The sequence below is a fragment of the Danio aesculapii genome, chromosome 6 (genome assembly GCF_903798145.1).
Source record: "Danio aesculapii chromosome 6, fDanAes4.1, whole genome shotgun sequence".
Lineage (NCBI taxonomy): Eukaryota > Metazoa > Chordata > Actinopteri > Cypriniformes > Danionidae > Danio > Danio aesculapii.
In genome coordinates this window covers 15,823,094-15,851,074 of record NC_079440.1, presented here as the reverse complement: position 1 = coordinate 15,851,074, position 27,981 = coordinate 15,823,094, and the positions used below count along the sequence as shown (strand labels likewise).

Here is a 27,981-nt window from a genome sequence, read left to right as displayed (position 1 = left end):
AAAAAACAACAAATGTAAATTTGTAATTCCAATGGTGAGAAAATATTATGTTGTAATTTTTGCAACATTTCTAAATCTATGTAGCATATAGGACATTTTATGTTGTGTGATATCTAAATAGGAACCTGTTTGTCATGTATGTAATTTGCATATTTTTCCAAGTAGCATATTTCTGTTATTAGCATTTGCTAAAAAAAAAAAAAAAATCAGCTTTTGACCAGACAACATCTGTATTAAAATGTATTGCATAATAAACACTGAACTTTTGACATAAATGACAGAACTTTTAACACACGATAACCTGTATATATGCAAAATATTTTATGGAGGTCCATTTCTAACATTCTAAAACTCTAGCGTATTAAAAACAACAAACATATTTACAAAATTACTTTTTTTTTCTTTTTTGCGCAGTCACAAATCTTAAAAACAATGGATAGATAGACCCATCCTAATAATCTGATACAAAAACAGAATGCAGCTAAAATCAGTGAAACAATTTACAAAGAAAGAAGAGGCTGGACAGGGCCTTCCTGAACAACATCATCAGCAGTCCCTTATTTTGAGTTAAAACAGCCGAGAATGTGGCAGCAAAATGTCTAGTCTTCGAAAGTGTAGTTGGGATTGACCACCAGCGTAACGTCTTCCTCCTGCGATTCTGTTTCACTGGACTCAGCAGACCCTTTGAGCCCAGACTGTTTCAACTCAATCAGAATGTAATCCTGGTGGAGAGAATAAAATGAACATTTTTAACTCGTCATCTCCACATGACATTTGGGTTGTTGACATAACATTGCATTTTCACATGAATTTGATTAGTATTGTCATTAAAATGCAGTAAGAGATTAAGCTTGTCTTTATCTTTCATGGACTTCCATAAAAACTGCTGTTATTACATTTTTAGCCAAATCTCAAACCTGTTCTATTGTGACTGTCTCAAGAGTAGTTAAAAATAAATTACAACTCTTATAAATTAAGAAAATAGTCAAATATATATGTATATATTTTCATTTATACAAAAAAAAAAAAAACAACAACAAAAAAAAAAAAAAGTGAGAACTTTACATTTTTTCACTGAAAACCATGTCCTGCAGTGTATCACTATATTAGGGCTGCAGAGTATATCGTTTAAGCATCGATATTGCAATGTGCACATCCGCAATAGTCACATCGCAAAGATATGCAATGTTAAGTCTGGATTACAGTTGACCAGTAGCTACAAAATTGTATTTAAATCACTGTTTTTATACGGAATTTATACAATAACAACAAAAAATTATTATTTTGAATTTTTGTCTTTGTTTCTAGTCCAAATATCTACATTTAAATATAACTTCCCTCACTGTTTTGCTTGTTTTAAGGAAAAAACTCCTAATTTTGCCTTTCATCTGAAGTTTAAAACAAGTAATATTTTTACCTGATTAAGAATTTTATTTTTAGATATTTGGACTAGCTTTTTTTTTGCACTGCGTTCATTCATTTTCTGTACCTGCATACTGTTAAGACTCCCCAAAAAAAACATCAAATAGTGCTATTCAAGCTGTCTTGTATAACTGTATTTATAAATCGCAGAAAAATAAAATATCGCTAAACCACTGCCGCTGACCAAACCTGTTAAGTTTTTGTCTTTCACATATTTAAATGGGAACCGCATAAAATTGAAACTGCTACAAAATGGTTTGGTATGACACCCCTATTTATTAAAAATGTGCAATGAGAATATTGTTTAAATAATTTCATATAAAATAAATTATACACATTATAAAGATAAGTGTCCAACAATGAAGATAAATCACTCTCATGCTAGTTATATATTATTAAGAGTTGTTTTTCTTAATTTTTGCTGTCACACCATTTTTAAGCTACACTTCAGTAATAATAATGCAAAAAATGTATTATCTTAGTTATTAGTCATATTTTTTTTTCAAACATTAGTCTTGAAACTACATAAATATATCTATTTATTCTTTAAAAATTGTGTTTAAGAAAAAAAATATTTTTACTACATATATGTACCTATTTTACTACCTTTTATTCATATTTAACCTACACTTGAAAATACTTATAGTATAGTAGGTTAGGCACAAAAACAGTAACATTTTACAATAAGGTTGTATTAGATAATGTTAGTTAATATATTTACTAACATAACGAACAATTATTACTGTCTTTATTCATCTTTGTTAATGTTAGTTAATGAAAATACAGTTATTCATTGCTAGTTCGTTAACTCACATTACATGAACTCATGTTAACAAGCATGAATTTGGATTTTAATACTGAATTATTAAATGTTGAACTATGAATAATAAATGCATGTATTGTTCATCGTTTGATGATGTTAGTAAATACATTCACTAATGAATTCTTTTATCTTTGCCATGACAGTAAATAATATTTGACTAGATATTTTTCAAGACACTTCTATACAGCTTAAAGTGACATTTAAAGGCTTCACTAGGTTAATTGGGTTAACTAAGCAGGTTAGGGTAATTAGGCAAGTTATTGTATAACGATGGTTTGTTCTGTAGACTATCAGAAAAATATATAGCTTAAAGGGGCGAATCATTTTGACCTAAAAATGGTTTTTAAAAAATAAAAAAAAATTATTTATTCTAGCCGAAATAAAACAAATAAGACTTTCTCCAGAAGAAAAAATATTATCAGACATACAGTGAAAATTTCGTACTGTTAAACATAATTTGGGAAATATTTAAAAAAAAGAAAAATAAATTCGAAGGGGGGCTAATAATTCTGACTTCAACTGTGTGTATATTTTGTATATATATATATATATATATATATATATATATATATATATATATATATATATATATATATATATATATATATATATATATATATATATATATATATATATATATATATATCGATTTGACCACCAGTATCATAAACAAACCCAAACAATGCAACTCTGCTTGTATCACATGCAAATGTTTCCTTACATAGTGAACCAGTCTGTAGATCACTTTCTCTATCATGGTCTTCTTACTGATGAGTTCCATTTCTGAATCAATCTCTGATTCGATCTCCTTCAGGTACCAGTTCACTACTTCACTCTTCTTCAGCGCCGCCTCATCCTCATCTACAAGAAATGGCACAATGCAAATTAGATTCCTGTGGGATGTCATGTGATGTAATGTGTGTGTGTGTGTGATCGTTTGTAAACTGCAGTTTAAGTCTTGTAGCCATTGCTTACCTTCCTCAGCACGACGTAGATGCAGCACCAGCAGGTTTGAAATGCGTTTATACTCAGCAAACGACAGTCTCAGTGAGGGTTTTGCAGTTTCTCCATTGACCCCGTGACCGTTGATCCCATTTGTATGCTCGTGGCCATTCACTTCTCCATTAACAGCTCCATTTACACCGTTAGGTACATCGTGCCCTGTAAAAATAAGTGTACGTATTTTAGAAGGCCCTCATACACTGTAAAAATGCTGGGTTCCACACAATCGATTTTTGTTGGAACAACATGAATTTAACTTATTAGTTTTTACAAATATAAGTAGATTGAACAAAAACAATTAAAACTCAATATTTGTGTTGTTCAAGCTCTGTTTAAATAGGTAGTTTGAACCAACAGCAAACAATTTTTGAGTCTATCTAGGCTGATGTGGATTCACAAATACAAATGGTAATTGTGACTTTTAATGTACATCTTGCAATTAATATTTGTCTAAATTCTGAGTTTACATCTTGCAATTCAGATTTTACTTGTAATTCTGAATTTAAAAAAACAAAAAAAAAATCCTGTATTTCTTGTGTTAAGAGTCTTTCAATTCTGACTTTTACTCTCAATTTTCCCTTTTATTCCTGGAATTCTGATTCATTTTGCAATTGTGAGCTCTTAATATTGACAATTTCTTCCAAATCCATATTCAAATCACTTAATTGTGACTTCATTCATATTCTTTTTGGCTTAGTCCCTTTATTAATCCGGGGTCGCCCCAGCAGAATGAACCACCAACTTATCCAGCATATGTTTTACGCAGCGGATGCCCTTCCAGCTGCAACCCAACCCTGGGAAACATTTTAATTCTTTTGTTTCTTTTTGTTGTTCTTTTAGAAAATAACAAAATTAAAGAAAATTTAAGTAAAAGTGCAAAAATAAAAAAAATTTGCTTTCTATTCAAGTAAAATCTCACGATTCTGTAGATGTAAAATAAAGGTGAATATGAGTAGGCTGTTATTATTGTTATTTCTCAGACATATGGTAAAACAACAATATTGTGTGTAGGTACTGTTGGTTAAAATGCAAAATTTTGAATAGACTTTGAATAATGGACTTGAACAGACTTTAAATTTGTCCTGGTCATTAATGCACAGTAAAGTGATGACATCATAATACAACTATTCATAATTCTGAAGTATTATTCTGTTTGAGGCATGCTTGCAATCTGTCATTAACAATATTATTAGACCATTAATTCACTAGTAAAATCAGACATTTGTCGTAATCATAACTCTAAAATGCGATATGATCATTAAATGGCGTGCACGCTTTCGGTTTCAATTTCACTGCTAAGTGCTGTTCATACTTCGCGTGCGGCTCCCTAACGATCACTCTGTGCCACAAACTGAATGTTATTTACAACTTTATTACCTGTTATTCACAGCCCATGGAGGTTCTGTTCACTAAAGCAGACGCGCGTGCGTCTATCATTAAGTAGGGCGCGCGCGCCCTCTCTGTAGTAACAGCTTACGGTCAGCAGCGCAGTGAGCGCATGTTATGTGTGATTTTGCGGCCGTGAATACATAATTACATGAAGACAGAAATGACATTTTTGGGTGAATTGTACCTTGTAAACACAGTATGTGACTCTTTTAACACCATTAGGAGGTATGCTTGTCGCTGAGCAAAGTATGTAAAACAATGTGAAGACTTCGGTTGTGTTTGACCCAGTATGCGTGTCAAAAAGCAGACGAGTCTAAAGCAATGTCTGTAAAGCCGAAATGTTGCCAGACATCTGACTTTGAGAGGATGGGCCATCCTGTATTTCAACTCCACTCATCTTGACCTGGCAACGTTACTGCTGCTAGTTCAAGCAATCTGAACTCACATGTGACAGCAGCTCACTAATAAGAGAAAACGGACGTCATATCGCAATAAAAGGGAGACATACAAAATATGTACTGTTGGTGTGCCTCCAGGATCAGGGTTGGGAAACACTGCCCTATATAGCCTACCCAATTCACCTGTCCCGCATGTCTTTGGACTGTAGGGGCAAACCGGAGCACCTGGAGGTAACCCACGCGAACGCAGGGAGAACATGTAAACTCCACACAGCAACGCCAACTGACCCAGCCGAGGCTCAAACCAGCACCCTTCTTGCTGTGAGGTGACAGCACTACCTACTGCGCCACTGTGTCACCCTAATTTTGACTTTTCTCAATTGGAATAGAGTTTAATAATTACCTATTTTGACTTTTGACCTTTCAATTCTAAAATCTTTCAATTTTTAGACAATTTTTAATGTAATATTTAAACAATATTCTATCAGTATAAATAAATGTAAATGCAGCTCCCTCTTCTGGTTAAAATCCATTGATTTAGAAACAAGATTGATCAGTTTACGGTCTGAATGAACTGCTGTCACATCTAGAAACAGATGACAACTGTACCATTCATCTGATTGTCCTCTTCCTCCTCCATGGCCTCCTCTTCCTCTTGATCCAGATTAACATCAGGGGTCTCAACCCGAATAATGGACTTGTTCAGCAGCCTGAAAGCCTCCTTGACATGCTTTGGTTGAACCTACAAGACAATGAAAGATCTCTTTAACTTCTGCTGATATTCATTTTAGATTTTATTTGACCAAAATCAAGTTCTCGTCTTTGTCTCAGTTCCTCACACACCTCATCACAGCAGTGCATCCTGGCCATGCTCTCAGAGAGCCGGATCAAGCTCTCCAGCTGGCGGACTGTGATCCTCCAGGCTGATTTTGTGACTCCGGACCCGTCCCGCTGTCTTAGACGCTTGTACTGCTCCACGATAAACTCTTCAGACTCTTTTGAGATCTGATGCCAAAGCAGATTGAGACACGGTTAATAAATAGATAACGTAAGCCCTGTTATTAACATAAATTCTCATTATTTGTATTTGTCCTATAGTGATGATATGATAAATGATATTCTGATCCACTTTCTACAAAAGAATTTATCCCAGAGCTAGTGGCAAACAATCTTTAGGTTAAACATTACATATATTTTAGGTTTTAGTTTTTTTAAAGAAGATGGCACATCATTTATTCTTCAGCTGGGATCATGTAAAACCCTTGGAAAATGTATTAAATACACTGAACACCTTTTAAGTCCACTAAATTATCAGAAATGTCTTACTCTGGAGCTGAATTAATCTTCTAAAGTCAGCTTAAAATCAAACTTGATATGTTTATTTTGCTAGTGCACATTGTTTTTCTTTATGTGAAGAATACGTCTGTGCAAATTAATCTACTGGAAAAAAAAAGTTTGTTTTGGTGATCTTCTCTGTTGACCTCAGTTTGACAGCATCAACCACAATATTCTTAACCACACCCCTCTTAACGATAGTTTGCTATTAACGAATGATGCTAAAAAAGAAAGCCCGCCCCCTACTCAATCTAAAGTTTCAAGTACACCCACATTAGGGTATATACAGAACTTCTTAAGTTGAATTTAATACCTTGTACTACCTTTTCTAATACCTTAGAGTATTTTTTTTATACCAGCATGACTTAGAGCTGCAACTGTAGTGGCGTAAATAACTTTCCAAATGGAATAACATATTGCAGATAACATAAATTTAAGTAAAGCAAAGGGATTAATGAAGGTGTCACAATGGGCTTTGGTCCATAGTTTAAATCAATGTCATATATGTCATCAATGTCTATAGCCGCTCTTCTAAGAACAGTTCAGTACAGTTACAGTTGTTTCTCCACTGAGCCTGGAATGGCGCGGCACAATTACAAACCATTCTCGGCCCGGTTAGACAATCGTGCTAAACTGTGCTGATTGATTCGGTGTGTCAGGGCTTGATATTAACTTTTTTACTTGGTAGCACCGGTGCTCCCAAATATTTGGGAGCACCAGAAAAAAAAAATGTAGGAGCACCACTGCAAATAGTATATTATGGGATTTATTGTATTTGAAAACAACATCGATCAGGAGGTCTAACAAACACCAGAAACAACTGTCTATCTAATGCTGTGATGACTTATTGATAAGTGCAATAATTCCAAAATGAATGTCTAATAATTATAAAATACTAATGATGACCATGATAACAATCATATTAACAATTAATTACATTTCTCATTATTATGCTACATTGAACGTGCTGGAATGTGTGTTATGTGCTATAAAAAGTCCTACTGTTTGCACTATTGTTTTTATATGCATGTCAATTTATTAAATAATATTTCTGCTACAAAACATAAACGTAAGGTTATAAATCATTTAATTCAATGCTGAAAGCTGCAAAGCAGTCATTATCAGTAACTAAATAGAAAAATAATATACATCTCAAGAAAAAAATGGAGAAAAGAAAGAAAAGTCTCACTTCTGTCACTGTTTAAAAGTTTTGGTTTCGGTTTGTGTCATTTTAAATACTCAGTCTGGTTATGCCTGGTTACACCTTCTCCAAAAACACTCGATTGATCTCGGCTGGAGGAACAACATCCACTACATGATCGCTGTCACCGGCGCTATTATTTGTAACTTTAGGTGGGGTTTACAAACCGGTGTACTTTTCACTCCTCAGCCGTTTGCATTTCCTGCAGTCACAAAAGCTCCCTGTCATCTGACAGCGGAAAGCCTTCAGTGATTGACAGCTGATATAAACCAATATTATCGTCTTCTTGCAGATGTGGCAATAAGCCTCGCGGCTGTTGCCAACTGCAGGCCTAAGCTAGTCTTTAAATCCTCCAGCCAGAGGTCCGAAAACTTGCATTTCTTCATGTTTTAATTGAATTAATGAACGAAAGCGAGCTCACTTGGCAGCAAGCCAGCCGGGTAACCAGTTTGTTGTAGTGCGCACGCGCGAACACCACGAACACGCGCGAATAATATCATTCAGGTCCTACTCTCAACATAAATAAATCCATGCAAATTTTAGAATAAAGGCCTCCACTTAACACAAATTGAAAATTTATCTTTAAAAAAATGGGCTCAAAAATGTAATACCTCGTCAGACGACGTTTATTACTTTAATACTTTTTAATGCTCTTCATTTTGGCTAATTTCATTTACTACCTTTTACAACCCCGCGGACACCCTGCACATACTGAAATAAGTCTCAGTCATTTCTGGTTTACACAGACTTTATTAATTGATTAATTAAATAAAAAAATGATTAAAAAGAAACTAAATTACATTTTTAAATGTTTTTGGTCAAAATGTCTGAAAAACCATAAATACACAGGATTTATTTAAAGACTCGATTTTGAGCAGGAGCGGAAGCATCAGGAAGAACGGAGATGATCTTCCGATCACTCACCTTTGGCTTGAACTGGCGAGCAAACAGCAGGTATCTGCGAATCTCATCGAGACTGTAGACGCGGTCAACAGAATTCTCAATCCTGGAGTGGAGATCCACTATACGTCTGGCTATGGCGTAATCAGTGACCTGAGAAGGTAATAAGGATTTATTAAGACACTCTGCTGTATTCATAAACATCTTCAACTGCCTTTCAGGTCACACAAGCTCATCATACCTCATTGCAGTCATCCACCAGGATGAAGAATAGGTCAAATCGAGACATGATGGGTGCCGTCAGGTTGACGTTCTGTTTGAGAGATTTGGATCGGTCGTAACGGCCGCTCACTGGATTCGCTGCAGCCAAGATGGATGTGCGGGCATTCAGAGTGGCCTAAAATTACAATAAAACTTTTCTTATGGAAAAAGTATAAAATATCATAATTTACCAAGACTGGACGTGTGAAATATATTGATAGACATAATAAACCGGTTCATATCTGGTGACCTATATAACCTTTAATTATAAAGGTTATATATGAATTATAACTAGGCAGTAACACCCGACAACAGGTTAAACGCGGCTAGATTTCAGCTGATGCATTTTTGTAGTTTCTTGCAACACCAAAATTGTGGCTAGTAAAAATGGTGAGTGGCTAGTAATGTTGAAAAACTGCTGGTGATCAAAAAAAGTTAATGTCAAGCCCTGATAATAATGATGATTACGATCACGTGACTTGTATAGTTTTGTGACGTCACAAAAGTTTATATTTTTTATGCTCTTTAACATAACTATGTTTTTAATTTTTACTTTGCTGCATTGCTTAAATACTAAATTTGTTATTTTTTTAGAAGACAATGATGCACAAAAAAAACCCCAGCCCCTACTCATTAGTCAGTCTCAGTTAGAAGTACATCAACATACTGAATGAAAATATGAAATTTAACATTACCATTTGGGCAAAAAAAAAATAGAAGTGTGTCAGTTTATTAGATTTGTGTATTAAGTCTTAAGCTGGATTTATACTTTTCCCTGGTACCGCATCGCGTACCTCCACTGACTACGTGCGAGAAACTGACTGTAAAAGTCAGACGGATAAACAGGGAAGTAGAAAGTTTCCGGAATTACGTCTTATCATTAATATCATTTAATATTTTTCAACAAATTGCTTGTATCATTTTTATAAATTATTTTAATGATTATAAAGATTTTTATTACCATTCAAGATTTTTTTAATCAAACTTTGATGCATTACTTGCTTTTGTTTATATCTCGGGACAGTTTTACCAATTAAAGTTTATTAAAATATTAATGACAAGAGAACATGGGTTGTTCTACAAATATATTTTTATTATGGCAAGAATAAAAGCAAAAAAAGTACCCTTACTTAAAAAAAATATATACAGATTTTTTTTAGATTTAGCCCGCTCCACAATTCACACATTACTGTCTGGCTAGTTTGTGCCCCATACTTATGCTAAAAAGGCAATAATGGTCCGACATTCCTGACCATTATCACCAATAAAGCCTAGAAAAACAGGGGCATCAGTATAAACCGATGGGTTCAAATATTCCTTTCCAGTTTTCAAAGAAATAATTTTTTTCTTAATTATAGTTTTGTAGCTATTAAATTGTTTTAAATTGTAAAAAGAATGTGAAGAATGTTGGAAAGCAGAACCCATTGACTTCAATAGTATATCATGTTTCTACTATGTCATCGGCTGCTGGTTTCCAATATTCTTCAGAATTTCTTTGACTATGTTAAAAAAGAAATCAGAACCACTTTAGTGTGAGTAACCGATGAGGAAATTTTATTTTGTTAATGAAATATGCCTTTAAGTTGACACCAGCCTGATTTACCCTTCTGCTGTCTATGACCTTATTGTTAATCAAATAACTTTTCAAACAACTGTTCCCTATTGTAATTATGAAAGAAAAGTAGCCACTTTGTAATTTTTATTATAAGATTTACCATTACATATTTTTATCATAGGATTTATTATCACATGAACACATTTATGCCCTTTTAAGCGAATATGTGACCTGCTTTTTGACCTTTGACCCTCACCTTGACCCCTGCTTTGGTGATGGAGATGGTCTGCTGCTCCATGGCTTCATGGATGGCCACCTGGTCTCTCGTTTCCATCTTATCAAACTCGTCAATGCAGCAAACACCCTATGGGAGACAACATTTTATTGTATCAAATCAATACAAATTTTAGCGACCAAGCTATACTAAGCTTTTAAATCATTTGTAAAACAAACTCACATTGTCAGCCAGCATGAGAGCTCCGGCTTCAATGACGAACTCGTGCGACTCCTCGTCTCTCACCACAGCAGCGGTGAGACCAGCAGCGCTGGAAGCTTTACCGCTGGTGTAGACGGCCCGTGGACAGAACTCCTCCACATGTCTGAAAAACAGAAAAAAACTATCAGAACTCACAGATATCTCAGTTTATTACACGTCCGACTTGATTCTGATTGGTCAGTCACTACAATCCAAGGCATGTTATTCCCAGGCAAAACTAATAAAACAGGCTCATCCGGGTACTTCAAATCATCTTGACCATCAGTGAATATATACACTCACCGGCCACTTTATTAGGTACACCTGTCCTACTGCTCGTTAACGCAAATTTCTAATCAGCCAATCACACGGCAGCAACTTAATGCAATGCCACAACCTACCTGAGTATTGTTGCTGACCATGTCCATCCCTTTAAGTCCACAGTGTACCTGTCTTCTGATGGCTACTTTTAGCAGAATAACACGCCATGTTGTAAAACGCGAATCATCTCAGACCGGTTTCTTGAACATGACAATGAGTTGACTATACTCAAATGGCCTCCACAGACACCAGAACTCCTCAAACAAAGGATGTGGTGTAATGGGAGATTCACATCATGGATGTGTTCTAAAGACAAAGGGGGTCCAACGCAGTACTAGTAAGGTGTGCCTAATAAAGTGGCCGGTGAGTGTATATATAGGCTTGTCTGTCATGTTGCTATTTTTTACTGTTTGGTGCCATATTGTGACTGAATAATACTCAGGTTAGTGTAAGCTCCATTCATCCATTCTCTTTTCTGTCAGCTTTGCATTTAATAAAGAATTATTGAGCCATTATAAAACAATGTTTGTCAAATTGTCAGTCAAGTACGTTTTTTTGGCTAACAGCAACAAAAAGCAGGATAAAGTACATCCAGTCGGTTGTTTTCATAGAATAAATCCCTTCAGTCTTATACAACAGCCCTCCTCTTTGCATCTGGTTTCCGATAATCCTGTTGGGCTTCATTCTGTGATAGCACGTTGAAAGAAAGTGCATAAAATGTTAGTCTACTGCCAGGTTACACCCTATATTCTCCTTCTAATTAAAAACACCAATTTTCAATGCTAACTTGAAGCAAATCTTTTCAAAATTCTCAAAAAAACAAAACAACCAAATGTGAGCTAGATTCATTTCCATTAAGTTCCTAGAGTGGCTGACTGTAGGATTGGTAACCTAGTAACCAACTGTAAACAGGACAAGCTTAATGGATGGAAAAGCATCCTAAAACAATTCATGTAAATATTAGTAATGACATGATGCTGATGTACTTGAGAAAACTGAACTCACTTGAGGAACTGGCTCTTGGCTGTGCTTGGATCTCCTACAACACAAACATTAATGTCTCCTCTCAAAGACGTTCCCTCCATGGTGGTTTTAGGAACACCTCCAAACAGCATCAGCAGAATTCCTCGCTTTACCTCATCATTACCTGAGATCAACACATTTCACATTGAATATAAAAGAATATATTTTGAATGTTGAAAACCAGTATCCATTGACTTCCACAGTATTTGTTTTTCCTGGTATGGATGCCAATGGTTACCAGTTTCCAATGTTCGTCAATATAAAATATTGTCTTTAATGTTCAATTACAAAAAACTGGTTTAGACCAAGTCAAGACTAAGTAAATGATAACAGAATTTTGTGGTAAACTATCTCTTTAAGACATTTCATTGTAATACCAACTGACCGTGAATAGTAGGGAACAGACTGGTGCAGAGGTTATGGTAGAGGTTTTTATCTTGACTCATCTCAAACACCTTTTCCCACTCCTGCACTGACATCTGTTTCTTGATACTCTCTGCCGTTTGCTCCTCATCTCGAATCTCCTTGCCTCCAAACTACAAATACAGATGTGCATTTAACTGAAAATAATAAAAATCGAGACTTCCCAATCTAAAAATTGAGCTTGACTCTTACTCTGGGATTGGTGGGGGCGACGTGGCATGCCAAGAAAGCCAATTTGTAGGACAGTTCCCTGACGCCCAGCGCTTTAAGCCCACGCAAACCTTCATTCTCATAGCCCTGGACTCCTGCCGTACGAGAGCTGGTCTCAGCGCGCACACCTGAAACAAACACAATCACATGTCACTCAGACTAACAAACACTGTATAATCATCGCTATCTATTTTTCATCAGTATAAGTCACAATGTAAAGTACTGCACAAGAAACAAGTAGTTGAAACCCTAAGTTTAAAAAAACAAAACATTTTTGCAATCAAATGTTTTATCCTTGCTTGAGTTGGTTTTGGACTTGTTTGATAAAGAGTAATAATTGCGAATAATTGGAGATGGAAATGCAGTTGACAAATAAACTTGAACATACTGTAAAATGGGGGAACATTAAACCTATGTGATTAATCAGCTGCCTCCATTATCCAAGTCTTGTTTACTGTTGGTTACAAGGTTACCAGTACTATATTCAGCCACTCTTAGGGCTCATTCACACCGCTTCTAATGCGTTAATGGGTATAAAAAAGCACATTGTGAGGTCTACATGACGCAAAATTATGAATGTGGTGTACTAACGACAATAATGGACCCATTACAAATAGGAAAACAATATGTTATGATAAGCACTTGAAGATATGTTACATAACTCAGAATATCTGTACCAAGGTACGATGACCACCTCCTTTGCCATGATTTAACGGTAAATAAAACAGTATTCATGCCAGCTTTCCACTACAAACTGAAGCTCGCAATGGTTTCCCCGCCTCCAAGCTCGTCTGATTGGTCCACTGCTTTTGGATGTAATAGTGATGAGCTGCGCTGCGTGTGAAAGTTGAAGATCTTTCAACCTGACACGGCATCTAAAAAGTGTGAGTGTAGCGGTCTAACACGTCCGTCTGTTGCATGTTTACAATGGAAAACAATAGAAAAGAACACATTGTGTGTGAACAGCCCCTAATAACGTGATGGAAATGCACTTAACTCACATTTGTTTTGTTTTTTTGCAAATTCTGAAAAGATTTGCTTCATGTTAGAATGGAAAACTGGCTAGTTGTACTGGACTGGATGAGAGGTGTGTACCTGGTGTGGCCAGCTGGGATATATCAGGCACAACAATGAGGGAGCCAATGAAGTCACATTTATCACCGGCCTGTGCTGACTCCACAGCCTCGGCCCGCAGGATCACCTCCATACTGCGAGGAATGGAGCCCCGGGGCAGCTCAGCCTGCGTCTCCTGGATGCGTACCTGGATTAAAAGTAGGAAAAACATCAAAACTGAGTAACAACACTTTAAAGGTGCACTTTAAGCAATTTTTGCCAAATAATGTTATTATTTGAAAGTACCAAAACAAACACCTCCATAACACAGCAAGTTTTTACCCCTTTTTAATTTAGCATTACTAGACATGCCCCTTCCTCTCATTTTGCGCGTTCACGTGAAGGGGTAGGGGTGTCCCAATTCTCTTTAGCTTGAAGGCGTAGGGATAAGGGGAAGGGCTAGATACCCCTTGAAACTGAGATTTTTCAGGACCACTCTCAAAACCAAGGGGTAAGAAAATTTTCCAGAATACACCATCTACAACATGATGACAGCATGGTAGCACACGGAAGTCAGGAGATGCACAAATTAGTATTTTTGTCTTTAATACAACTTTTTACAACAAACAAGTAAATGTTTTAATACATTCATAACCGTGTTTGTGTTTTACCATCATGCTTTAAAAAAATGATCAAATAAAAAAAGCTAAATTAAATTTTTTAATCCTTAATAATAACTCCTCTACAGCAGTCCCACAACATTCTTTCACTCGATGACACTGGAATACCCTGTCAGAAAAGTCTGGCGGCTGGGAATGGGCTTTTTACAGTGTCTGCTATTATGTTAATGTTGTTTTCGTGTGTTTACATAGATGAATATGGCCACGGTGTAAATGCACAGCACAGTTGCAATCTTGTTGCCACATTAAATTGTTATGATAACATGATATATGATTCAACTGGAATAACTACAGCAGTCGCCGCCGTCGTCGATCTCATATGAAGCAAGAGATTGAGATGACATAATGACATGTGTATATGTGTGTGTTGTAGTGCTGTCCCAATGTGGGGTACATTTTGAAGCCCTTCCCCTTCACACTCTGTTTCAAAGGCCAAGGGGAAGGGGGGTAAAAAAATAGAACTGGGATTTGGCCTAAGTCTGTTTCGGCCTGACACTGGGGTCAAAAAACTAGTACACCTTTGAAATGTAGTAGGTCTGATAGAACTGCACCCAAATGCTTTAAAAAGTAAGAAAGAAAAATGTACAAAAAATTAAATAAATTCTTTTTTTTCTGAAAAAGGCACAAAATCTTTGCTTAAATTTATTCCAGAAAAGGGTAAAAAATCTTTTGTCAAATTGTGTAGACAAAAAACATTAACGAAACCTAGACTTTCTGTTTTGTTTATTAAAAAGCATTTTAAATAGTAATCTAATTTTAGTTATCAGAAAAACAGCAGATAACCTATTCCTTTGTAAACATGTAAGTTTAGCTTTTTTGTTATAATTTTATTTGTATTATTTTAATTATGCTAATATTATTTTCATTTAAAGCCTAGATTTACAATTGAAATCAGTTATTGAAAATTACTTTGGAAATGTCTTTTTCTGACATTTCCCTTAAAGAACATTTAACCATAAATATCAGTTTCTGCTTTAAGGCAGAGCCATCAGAAAAACAAAAAACTTACTGATGAGTTTTTTAACATAATCAGCTTCACATAAACCTTTAACTGTGTAAAAATGTTTTGTATTGTAATATCTTCATAATTTCATATTGCCAGAAAATTAAGTTCGCCAAAGAACAAAACATTTATGTATCTTATTATGGTTATGGTATACTAATTAAGTAACCCCATGACCCAAAGGATAAAGTGATGTGTAAATTGGATTGACAGACAGTTTAAAAAGCACCTATCATACCTTCTGAAAGTCAATGAATTTGGACTTGTTGGTATCCAGGAGAAAGCGTCTGCGGTTGTTGCACACAGGATTGCGGCAAATGCTGGGCTGAGTGTATTTAAACTGCTGCTCCACGTCTTTTATCACTCCCTGACAGTCCAAACACAGAAAGGTCCCGCTCACCAGCTCGGGGTGAACCGGGTGAGTACGGACCACCTGCCCGCTGATGCGCACCAGCGAACCAACCTTCACTGTGGTCAACTCACGGATCCTGCAGGAAAAACAACACAACACCATGTTAATTTAAGATGGTGACTGCTGAAAACTGTAAGATAATTTGATCAAAAATTATTATTACAAAAAAATCACTATCAAAATCATCCTTATTTAAAATGTTCAATGATGACTCTGAAAATCCATGAATTTACAATCCTGCATAAATTATATTCCATATAGCAGTTTATGGCTCCTAATTTCTTGTTATTATTTAACTATTTATAAACTGATGCTCCTTGATGTTCTTCCACTCGTTTGTATAACTAATTTAAACCAAAAATTGAGACATGAATTCTTTGAGATCTTGCAAAATAGAACTGAAGTCTATTATAGATTTGATTAATAAGTCATTGTCTTATCTATCTGTTTACTTGTGTCTGGTTGGTAGATCCTGGAAGGCCACATAGAATTCCTTGGAGGTGGGAACTTCTCCATGATCCCGAGCAAAATTACGAACAGCACGGCACAAGTAGGGGTACAGCCTAAAACGAAGACAATACTTTGTTAATGCAGGTACAAACATTGCATTGAAACTCTTGATTAGTTAGGTACAGGGCAAAAAAGATAACGATAGAATTACAAATAGAACGAAAAGAGCGATTACACCAATTAGTTTTAATCAAACCAAAACTTCCAAGAGTACACACCAAAACTATGCCTCAGGGTAGGGTTGCACCAGCTATTCGTAAGTTCTGTCCTAAACTAGCATGTAAAGTCTTCACTAGGGGCTTAGTAACTACTAGCTAGTTTGTAACTAAATTTGTTAACAGGTTCTTAATGCAAACCGTAGTTAGTAGGTCGTAAGGTCTTCGTAAATTGATCCACCGTCGCATTGAATGACGTAATATCCATTAAAACGCATTTAAATCATTAAATTGCTTTAAAATTCTGCAACTAATGCATCTATATATAACTGTCATATGAGAATTAAATAATAAATTACATTTTTATAGTACATTAAACTAGCCAGTCACTAATAACAGACGATGCACAACCTGCATCGCGAGCCATAAATACACAAAGTTATCAAAACATACTTGATTTTTTTAAGATCCTACATATGAAAGAGAAAAGAACAAGAAAAACTCAGTCATGAAGAAATTCTTGTTTTAATTGATGATGCAATTAACACAAAACACTCCTTGATAGAAAATTAAACTCTTCTTTCATTCAATTATTTTCGGCTTAGTCCCTTTCTTAATCTGGGGTCGCCACAGCGGAATGAACCGCCAATTTATCCAGCATATGTTTTATACAGCAGATGCCGTTCCAGCTGCAACCCATCTCTGGGAAACATCCATACACTCTCATACACTACAGACAATTTTAGCCAACCCAATTCACCCACACCACATGTCTTTGGACTTTGGGGGAAACCAGAGCACCCAGAGAAAACCCACGCAAACGTGGGGAGAACATGCAAACTCCACACAGAAACGCCAACTGACCCAGCCGAGGCTCGAACCAGCGACCGTCTTGCTGTGAGGTGACAGCACTACCTACTGTGCCACCGCATCGCCTAAACTCTTCTTTCATAAACCAAAATAAATGCGAAATTTGGGAGGAAAATATGGCTGTGAGTGGAGGGAGAGCATTCTTCAATATGATCGCGAGCTCCTTTATGTAAACTAATCTCGCTGTTGTCTCTTTTCTACCGTGAGGGCTCTTTTATACATGGGGGGGGTTGTCGTAGATATTAAGTTGGAACATAGCGTTACGTTTAAACTAAGTTCAGTGGTGCAACACAAAATAACTTGCTGTCCCCTTAAGTCACAACTAGGCTGAGTTTTAACTTACGCGCTGCTGGTGCAACCGGCCCCAGGTTTTTCCATATTGATTCACCTTTCCACACGACACTTGCGTTTCAAAAAATAAATGCAAGCATGCAACAACAGCGTCTATGTTATAAATATTGACGTTTAAAATACTGTGGTAATAACAACCAACAATTTACACTTCATTTTACAGTGCCCATGCATTTAAAGGGATAGTTCACCCAAAAAATGAAATTCTGTTATTATTGATTCACCCTTGACTTATTTCATACCAGTTTGAGTTTTTTGTTCGGTTGAGCACAAAAGATATTTTGAAGAATGTTGGAAACCAGTAACCACTGACATCCATAGCATTTATTAGTCCTTCTATGGAAGTCAATGGTTGTCAATATACTTCAGATTATCTTCTTTTCTGTTCAACCGATAAAAATGAATAAATAAATAAAACTCAAACTAGTTTAGAAGAAGTCAAGGGTGAGTAAATAATGACAGATTTTCATTTTTGGGTGAATTATCCCTTTGAATGCCACATGGACACTGTAAAATGAAGTGTAAATTCATATACTGTTGATGCTTGTTATTACCAAAGTGATTTTTAGGTAATTGCTAATCTTACTGTAAGATTAGACTGCCTGAATAAGTGTTTGTTTTAGTATTATTGCATGTAAATACACATTCTGTACTGTTGTTGTTAATATATCAAGCAAACGTGTAATAAGAACGCTAAAATAAAGTGCTACCACATATAATTTAAAGCATTGGTTAGCATTTACTAAGAGTACGTACGTGAACAGTAAAACTGACATCAAATTAGAAATTATTATAATGTATACAATTGGAAAATGTATAAACACATTTTCTATTTTTTTTCACACCTGTAGAATTCCTCCTGGATGGCGGTTGCCAGTTCTTGGTTAAATCCTTCAAGGTCGGTAAAACTGACCGCGAGTGTGTTCCTCTCAGGTCGAATCAGCTCCTCCGCGTCCCGCAAGTACTTCACCTCACCATCACTATTCTGAAACCTTCACATAGAAGAATTGGCGGACATTTGAATTACGACTACAAATTAAGGCATATCACTCGCAAAATAGAACGATTTAACATTATACCAAGAAACAAATCATTAAAACAAAGATGGCATGCGCTCACGTGTATAAACCTAGTTGAATTGTTCAAGCTAGTATGTTCACTTTATAAACACATAAAATGTAGATTAACGTGTGCTTTAAGATGATACCATACAGAGATTGTTACTGTAAAAACGTTTATAAAAGTTTTTAAAAGTGTTAATAAATTGTAAGTAAAATGGCAACCGAGTAACTTTCATGAAGAACAATGAGATAAACCGCATTTACTCACTCTTCCAAAAAGGCCTGGAATAATTTCTGACATTTTTCTGCCAGTTCGTCCTTGATCACCTGCCCAGCGTTCTGGTTCACTCCAGTCTCCGTAAGATCCATTTTTCTATTTAATTGATATTACAGGGTTATTACAATGCTGCACTATCCTTCCCGTCTTGCACATGAAGCACACGAGCTTCTTCAGGAGTTTTCGCGCGAAATGGTGTACCATGTGATTATTTTCGCGCCACCGTGAACCAATTAGATCGTTGCTTTTGGCTGCTGCGACTACAATTGGACCGCACTGACCAATCGTTTTCAAGCATTCTGTTTAAGGGCGTGGCATCATGCTGAGGTTACAGGGTTTCCGTAATTTTAGTTTTACACAAAGAAAAAGTGTTAATTATATCAGAAAATAATTTATTAATATGACAAGTTAAAAATGTGCTCAAAACAGCTGGAGTTTATCGTTTTTGACTGTTCAGGTATAGTATTTTAGACAAAAATACAGAGAATAAAATAATTTACATTATTAGTATTGGTAATATATATATACTTACACACAAACACACACACACACACACATATATATATATATATAAATGTGTGTGTGTAAGCATATTATATGTATATTCATATTATTTATAAACTTTGTGCATTTTAATAAAGTAGCGAACGTAAAATATCTTAACTGTGTAAAAAAACTTAGAGCTATGCATACTCACGTGACACATATTACTCTTCTCTGCGCTGTTGAGTTTAAACCAATCACAGTCGTTAATGTTGTAACATTTTATAAAAATTGTTAGGTTGGAATTTTGTATACACTGTATATATATATATATATATATATATATATATATATATATATATATATATATATATATATATATATATATATATATATATATATATAATCATCCTGTCTTTTAGTTGTATTTGAAACGCGTCATGTTTTTAGTTCAGTCGAACTACACTGAAGACGATACTTAAACGATACTTAGACGATAAATAACTTGCTCAGGTCAGTCGCCTCAGTAACTTTAAACGTGAATAACTTCAAAAAAAACTATCATGTCTGTTGCTTTTTAACGTGATATAGGTTTATTTTTTCCTGTTTGTCATACCCTTTTTAAAAATAATTGTCTTTTGTGAACAGTAGATGGCGCTATTGTTTTATTATTTTGTAAACTTCAAGCTTTTTAATTGAGACAGCAGATGGCGCCAAAGAGGTTTATGATTTACTTTTATGAAAACAGATTTTTTTTCTCAGACAACAACTAAAATCTCATATAAAACAAAAAAGCACACAATAACAGCTTTCATTTCTAAGAGAAAACCAAATACATGATATGTGTAGTGTAACAAATCAGTGTGTACATTCAGTTATTGTGATAGTCTATTTATCTCAACGTAGCTACTTTAGCTAATTGTATGTTGCTAGAGTTGTACAAATTATACTTCTATAATCTGACTGGATGAGTGAAACAGGATATTTAAAAAAGAAAGTAAGAAAAAGGAAAGTCTAATCTAATTAGGATTTACTGGAAGAAATCGAGTGGGTATTGCATTCTAAAACATTGCCACTCTTATTGACTGTTTGCTAACATCTAATTAGGTTATTATTGGTATAATTTAACATTATCTGAATGTCACATCATCAAACATGACAAATTTAGATACACATCTTCTAACTTGTTCATTAGAAATCAAGTTAACACTTTAGATAAGGGAACACACGTTCAGTATAGTTCATCAATAGTTATCTGTTAATTAATCAGTGTAAATAACTTAAAAGTTTTCTGCCTATAAACTCTTAATTGTTGATAATGTATAGCAATGTTATCAACAATTAAGAGTTTATAGGCAGAAAACTTTTAAGTTATTTACACTGATTAATTAACAGATAACTATTGATGAACTATACTGAACGTGTGTTCCCTTATCTAAAGTGTTAACTTGATTTCTAATGAACAAGTTAGAAGATGTGTATCTAAATTTGTCATGTTTGATGATGTGACATTCAGATAATGATATTAATATAAAATTTTATATATTTTATATTAAAACATATTTGTATGTATTATTTTTAAAATACAAATGTTTCACATCATATATCATCATATATCATTATCAGGCCATAATGGCTGTTTTCCGCCCAGCAACACAAAGTTTTTTGGGGACAACTTAATTTTTTTTGCGCAATTCACTTATATTTGTATAAATGATTCATTGAACTTAATCAATTTGTGTTGGGACAATATGTTGTTTGTTTTTATTTTGTTTTTGTTTTGATCATCAGAAAAAATCTATTCTTAAAAGTTTAGAACCACTTAAGTGTGAGTAAATGATGATACATTTTAATTAAACTATCTCTTTTAAGTAAATATAGTTAATTTTGATAATGTTGACATGTTACAAATGAAGGTATTTGTGCAGTAGACTAAAACCCTTTGAATGTACTGCAATCACTGTCAATAAATCAAATCATTCTGACACTCTTTTGTTCATCTTTTGACAGCCTAATAGCTGTAGTCCATGTTGACGACACATTCTGTCATCCAATATGTTTGACTCAATTGTACCTGGTTAATTGAAAAGTTTCAGTTTGGCTGGAAAGAAAACCACATGCTGGTCCAATCTGGTGAGTAAGAACACATTTTTGTGGTGTACATGTATGTATATGCATGTCTGAGAGTTTTCAGTGTTTGTTGGGTGTAACCCTGAGTTGTGGTCTCTAGAAATAGGTGTCTTTTGTTCTTGTGGTTTCCTTCATGGGGGTTGATTTCATCCTGTGGCGGCATTTTTGAATTTTAAACACAAACTTCATTGGCTGACAGAAATACGGACGTCAAAGTAAAGCTTAACTACATCTCGATCAGTTCTGTTATGTTTTTTTTATGCTTTAGTTCATTTGAATACTCTTTCTTTCTGTGTAGGCGCCTGTAATTTATGAGATTTGACAGTGTTTGAAACCCAAACATGTTTTCTGTTGCAATTCCCAAAATGGCTTTGCTGTCATAACTCAGTAAACATCATCAAAATTCGGATTGGCTGAATCACCAGACACACAGCTGAGCCAGGTTATATCGTTACGCCGAACTATGTCTAGACGGTTTTGTCTGCGGGGCGTCTTCAGCGCCTCAGATGTTTTGTAACATTTGGCACAGCCATATATATGAAGGCTTATTTGCATGCTTATAGCTGCCAAGGTGAGCATAAGATATTGCATTAGTCAGGAGATTTTTGTCTTTCACAATACTTCACACAACATCACAACTGACAAAACCGACACTTCCAAAACAGACACTATCTTACTGGAGTCAAAAACAAATATTTGGCAGGCTTGCATAAAACAAGATATGACAGATATACTTTTGAAAGCCATAACGCTTCTGTTGTTTTTCTGGGTGATGGTGCAGCCCTGATCACGGGTAGGCGCCCACTCAATAAAATGACGTTAGTTAAACAAAAGTACCTTGTTTTCTGAGATCTGTGCTGAAGTCAGTGTTCCACATGGAAAGAACCTATATAAAAATATAGGTTTTTAATATATTTGACATGCATAAAATTGGCCTTTTTCTATATTATATGCACATATATGTGTACAGATACAATTGAAGTCGGAATTATGAGTCCCCCTTTGATTTTTTTTCTTTTTTAAATATTTCCCAAATGATGTTTAACAGAGCAAGGAAATTTTCACAGTATGTCTGATAATATTTTTTCTTATTATTAGTCTTTTTTTATTCTTATTTTTTAAGTCTTATTTGTTTGTTTTTTCGGCTAGAATAAAAGCAGTTTTGAATTTTTTAAAAACCATTTTAAGGTCAAAATTATTAACCCCTTTAAGCTATTTATTTTTTTCGAAAGTCTACAGAACAAACCATGGTCATACAATAACTTGCCTAATTACCCTAACCTGCCTAGTTAACCTAATTAACCTAGTTAAGCCTTTAAATGTCACTTTAAGCTGTATAGAAGTGTACATACAGTTAAAGTCAGAATTATTAGCCCCCCTGAATTATTAGTTTCCTGTTTATTTTTTTCCCCAATTTCTGTTTAACAGAGGGGAGATTTTTTCAGCACATTTCTAAACATAATAGTTTTCATAACTCATTTCTAATAACTGATTTATTTTACCTTTGGCATGATGACAGTAAATAATATTTGACTAGATATTTTTCAAGACACTTCTATTCAGCTTAAAGAGACATTTAAAGGCTTAACTAGGTTAATTAGGTTAACTAGGCAGGTTGGGGTAATTAGGCAAGTTATTGTATAATGATAACGATGGTTTGTTCTGTAGACTGTCGGAATAATATATCGCTTGAAGGGGCTAATAATTTTGACCTTAAAATAGTGTTTAAAAAAATTGTAACCGCTTTTGTTCTAAAACGAACAAGACTTTCTCCTGAAGAAAAAATATTATCAGACATACTGTGAAAATTTCCTTGCTCTGTTAAACATAATTTGGCAAATATTTAAAAAAGAAAAAAAATTCAAAGGGGGGCTAATAATTCTGACTTCAACTGTATATGTGTACATAAATAGGTGCATACATGTACCTATATAGGTGTGCGTGCGTGTGTGTGTGTGTGTGTGTGTGTGTGTGTGTGTGAATCCATAGCTGCTAGACTAGCTACTAGACTTCTACAATAAAATGTAGAAATTGCCATTTTTTATTTAAGAACTTTACTTAAGAACAATCAAATAGTACAAGAAATAATATAGTACAAGAACAAAACTAAGACAAAAAACTAAACATTTTGTTATACAATTCCTTTTCTTCCACTATCTTCATACTAGAAAGAATTGACCTTGTAAATGTTTCAGAAAAACATGTAGACATCATAGCTTTCCATCTCCTCTCACTTAATTGCCATAGTTAAATTCCACAACATACCAATTACATGTGACACCAATTTCAAGTGTTCGCACATACAAATGTTTTTTGCATTTTCTTTAGTCAGTTCTTAGTTATTGCCTTGATAATAGAAAATATAAACTAGGCATCTTGTATGACAGTTGCCAGAGTGAGATATGAGCTATATAGGAGATCTTGTATGTACATATAGGGCTTATATGTGGATATAAAGCAATACATGAGACCTATATGGCCTGTATATGCACATATATGCACCTCAATTTTGTCTATATGTGGCAAGTATACACATATATGCAGCATATATGTTATCATATATGTGCATATATACTGCATATAGGTTTCATATATCCTCATATAGGTTCTTTCCATGTGGGATGTCTTCAGTCACAAGAATCAGCGTTAATTCTCTAATAATTATGATGGAAATGATGACCGAATTTTTACTTTTAGGTGAACTTTCCCTTTAAAGTAAAATCAAACAATATTCAGACATCAAATATCATTTTAAGGACACTATATAGTAGTCAACATTTTAAGTGGATCAAAAACTTTTTTCAAAAAATTTTTAAGACAAGAATTTGCATTGTTTAATAGTTTTAGGACAACTTTGATAAAAACTGTAGTTTCATTTATATAAGTGAGGATAGGAAAATAAAGTAAACTAAAAATATTATGACACAGAATTCTTCATACAGTGGATGAAAAAAACAACAGCAGGAGGTGAAGAAGTTGCTTGGGTGAGTTTGGGAAAATCTTGATGTTCAGTTTTGCATGAATTGTGTTGACAGCAGAGACAACATTCTATCCGAACAAAGTATTGATAATTAAAAATTGTAAAATGACTATACTAATAGTTATCTGAATTACTTTTGGTTGATTGTAATCCATTACATGCTACACTTTTCTATCAAAGTTATCTGACATTTTCAAGATGAATTTGTTAGGACAGTTTAACCTTTCCCTATACTTCTATGGTTGTATATAAGCTTGTACACTTAGAGTTATGTTAAGAACTCACATAAATTGGACAATAAAATCAAATGGCTGTGACATTTACGCATTTTGCTGAAATAATGCTGAAAGAGCTATTTTGTAAGTAATGCAAGAAAAGTAATATGCTCCCTATATCCTCCTTATCCGGAATGACCTACAGGGGAAAAATAAAAATAATTAACTGAATAAAAATAAACATATTTTTTAAATTTTATGTATTTTACTTTAAAATTGAGTTGGACCAACTCCGTTGTATTTCATTGCGTAAATTGCATTTTTTTTTTTTTTGAGTTTGTGCTAAGCAAATGTATTGGATGGAAATCCTGCTCTTAATTAAATTCAATATTTATTTGCTTTTAAATCTGGGAGACAACAATATGGATATTTAGGCCAATACCGATAAATATTTTTGAAAGTGATAACCAATATAGACTAATAAACATATATTTTGAAGTTAATATTTCCAAGTCTTAGTGCAAAAACAATTACTTTTATTTTAAGGTGCAGAAACTGCTTATTTAAAATGAGCTGAAACAACAAAATTCTTGAGATTTTATGGGACAACTAATTGTTTTTTGTTCAAAATTTGTTGAGTTCACTTGATCGATTTGTGTCGGGATAACATAAATTAATTGGGTGGAACGCTGCATTTTTTTACAGTGTATGTCATTTTTCACAGTGATAAACTTCCACATTGCTGATATCTGGTCTGTTTTCTAGCAAATAAATTTCTCTAAAGTGTGCATCTGCTCAGAGCAATGTTTCACATAATACACATATTAATAACCAATAGCTCCATGAGAAACAAATCACAGGGAAAGAGTTATGATCCTTTTCATTCATGTTGCCAGATCTTCGTGGAAAAACAGCAAGTCCATAATGAGCTGAAATAAATCCAAATCAGTTATTTTGAATATATATATTCAATATAACTGATTTGGATTTATTTCAATACACTCATCTGATCACTCCATAGACTTGGGGTCTGAACAAGTCTAAACAACAAGCCTGTAGATGCTTAGAAAACAGATATATGGCAACACTGCAAGAGAGCACATACATCTGTCTGTGGTTTAGTTCAAATTGCACAACATAATGTGGGTTTGGTGCTGATTTTAAATTACTCAAAAATAGCTGACACTAAACATGCAAGATGCCTGACGGTTACTATGTTACCATGGTGTCAATCAACAAATTTGCGGGGTTTGCAATTTTCCTCTCTCCTCAATTTTTATAGTGATCACATTTAATTTGTTGCTTATTTGTAATATTAATTTTACTAGAAAGAAATCTATAGCATAGGCAAACCTAAAAAAGTCAGCTGCTATTATAGAGCTGATGTAAAAATGTGGTTTCATCCATACTGTAACAGCTTGTTTTCATATTATTATCAAAGTTCCTCAAGAACTTTCTATTCCATAAATTGTTATTTATAGTGACACACTGCAAAAGCCTTTTTCAAAACTCTTTAGAAAGCATTTTTAAGAATGATTCAGAGTTTCTTTTCATTAGCTTGCTTGTAAATTACAAAGTGAATAAAATAATCCTGAAAATATAGGATAGGAGAAGTGTTATAGTGTGGGCCCTGCCTGGCTCAACCAGTTATTCTAGAACTTCCACTGCAGTGCCCTATTAAGGGTATTATTATGCCCTATTAATATTCTTAAGGGTAGAGGGGGTGGTTTCAGACACAGCCAGACATTTGCTTGCATAAGCATCTGCAAGTGACACAGTGACCTGCACTTTAAGACTTTTATTTCACAAAAAATTGTAAATGCTCTTCCTTTGAACTAAATAAATAAAAAAATCATGAAAAAAACTGATTTATTTATTACTTTAAAGATTTTTTTAGGTGTTTTTTTCTTGTAATATAATTGTAATAGAACAGTAGTTAGACAGGCAGTAAAGCCAAAGCACAATTTCACTACATATCTGTGCACTGCCTACAAGAATATTAGTGACACTAAAAGGCTTTTTGAACACTTAATCAACCGAATGAAACTAAACATGCACATAATGACTCAAATTCAGCCCTATCATCACATTATTATTAAAAATCATACACATATTAAAGTATGTATATTTATTTTTGTCATATCCATTAAAATTCTATCAATACAATTTGTTTTCTTACATAGACGCATTGTCGCACGCGCACACACACACACACACACACACACACACACACACACACACACACACACACACACACACACACACACACACGCACACACACACACACACACACACACCATAACGAACTAAATATTTCTAAATGTTGACAATTCAATAAATGAATATTGGCAGTCAGTTTATATGTTTAGTTGTATGTATAGTTTATGTAAATATTATCATATTGCCTATAAGGTTAATAAAATAATAATATTAGATAAAAATGTCTTACTGACCGACCAAGTTTTGCTGCAACAGTGTGTTATTAAAAAATATAATGTTCTTTACAATTTACTAATAATTGAAATTTACTTTACCAAAGGCAGATTTAGTAAAATCTTTTTCTTCTTTCTTTTTTGTCCCATATTGACAGATATACCCAGAATAACAGCACAGCTTTCAGATCCCTCCGCCAGAAGCGAGTGAAAAAGAGCAGGAGTACAGATGTCAGATGTCAAAGGTCAGAAAAAAAAGGGTCACAGGAGCACTTAGAGCTCCAAGAGCTGTTTGAGGTCAAACAAAGTCTTTCAGTTTGTGTTTCCTAAGAGTGAAAATCCACTGAGGATTTAATTGTGTTGGTTGCTAAAGCCAAAGAAAAAAAAAACTACCCATAATCCTGAATTTCAGGTGTGTTTTTAACAACCTTCTATAATTACACTGGCTACAAATACCTGTAGGGGCATGTGTGCTGTATGTATAGCTGTGTGTATTTGTGCACAATATTTGCACAGTGGTAATGCATTTTTAAGCATGGGAATAAAATGGCACATCTGTCTGTGTCACACCTGGATATCTAACCCCCCCTACTGCTGTTTTGTATGCTTATATGCTCCCTGTTGTTTGTTT

The 27,981-nt window shown here is 34.4% G+C and overlaps 1 protein-coding gene across 1 annotated transcript; it reads right to left on the bottom strand.

Moving 5' to 3' along the window:
- Window positions 1-14: 14 nt before the first annotated feature.
- On the bottom strand, window positions 15-19,288 carry mcm6 (minichromosome maintenance complex component 6). The gene is made up of 17 exons (XM_056459650.1): window positions 19,102-19,288; window positions 18,618-18,764; window positions 16,339-16,449; window positions 15,713-15,962; window positions 13,834-13,999; window positions 12,721-12,866; window positions 12,491-12,641; window positions 12,088-12,229; window positions 10,744-10,885; window positions 10,543-10,650; window positions 8,712-8,867; window positions 8,495-8,623; window positions 5,878-6,039; window positions 5,644-5,776; window positions 3,221-3,406; window positions 2,967-3,106; window positions 15-722 (listed from the first exon to the last, which is right to left on the bottom strand). Exons 1-17 carry the CDS (start codon window positions 19,200-19,202, stop codon window positions 600-602), a joined length of 2,493 nt encoding a protein of 830 aa, XP_056315625.1. The 5' UTR covers window positions 19,203-19,288; the 3' UTR covers window positions 15-599.
- Between the last annotated feature and the right edge of the window lie 8,693 nt (window positions 19,289-27,981).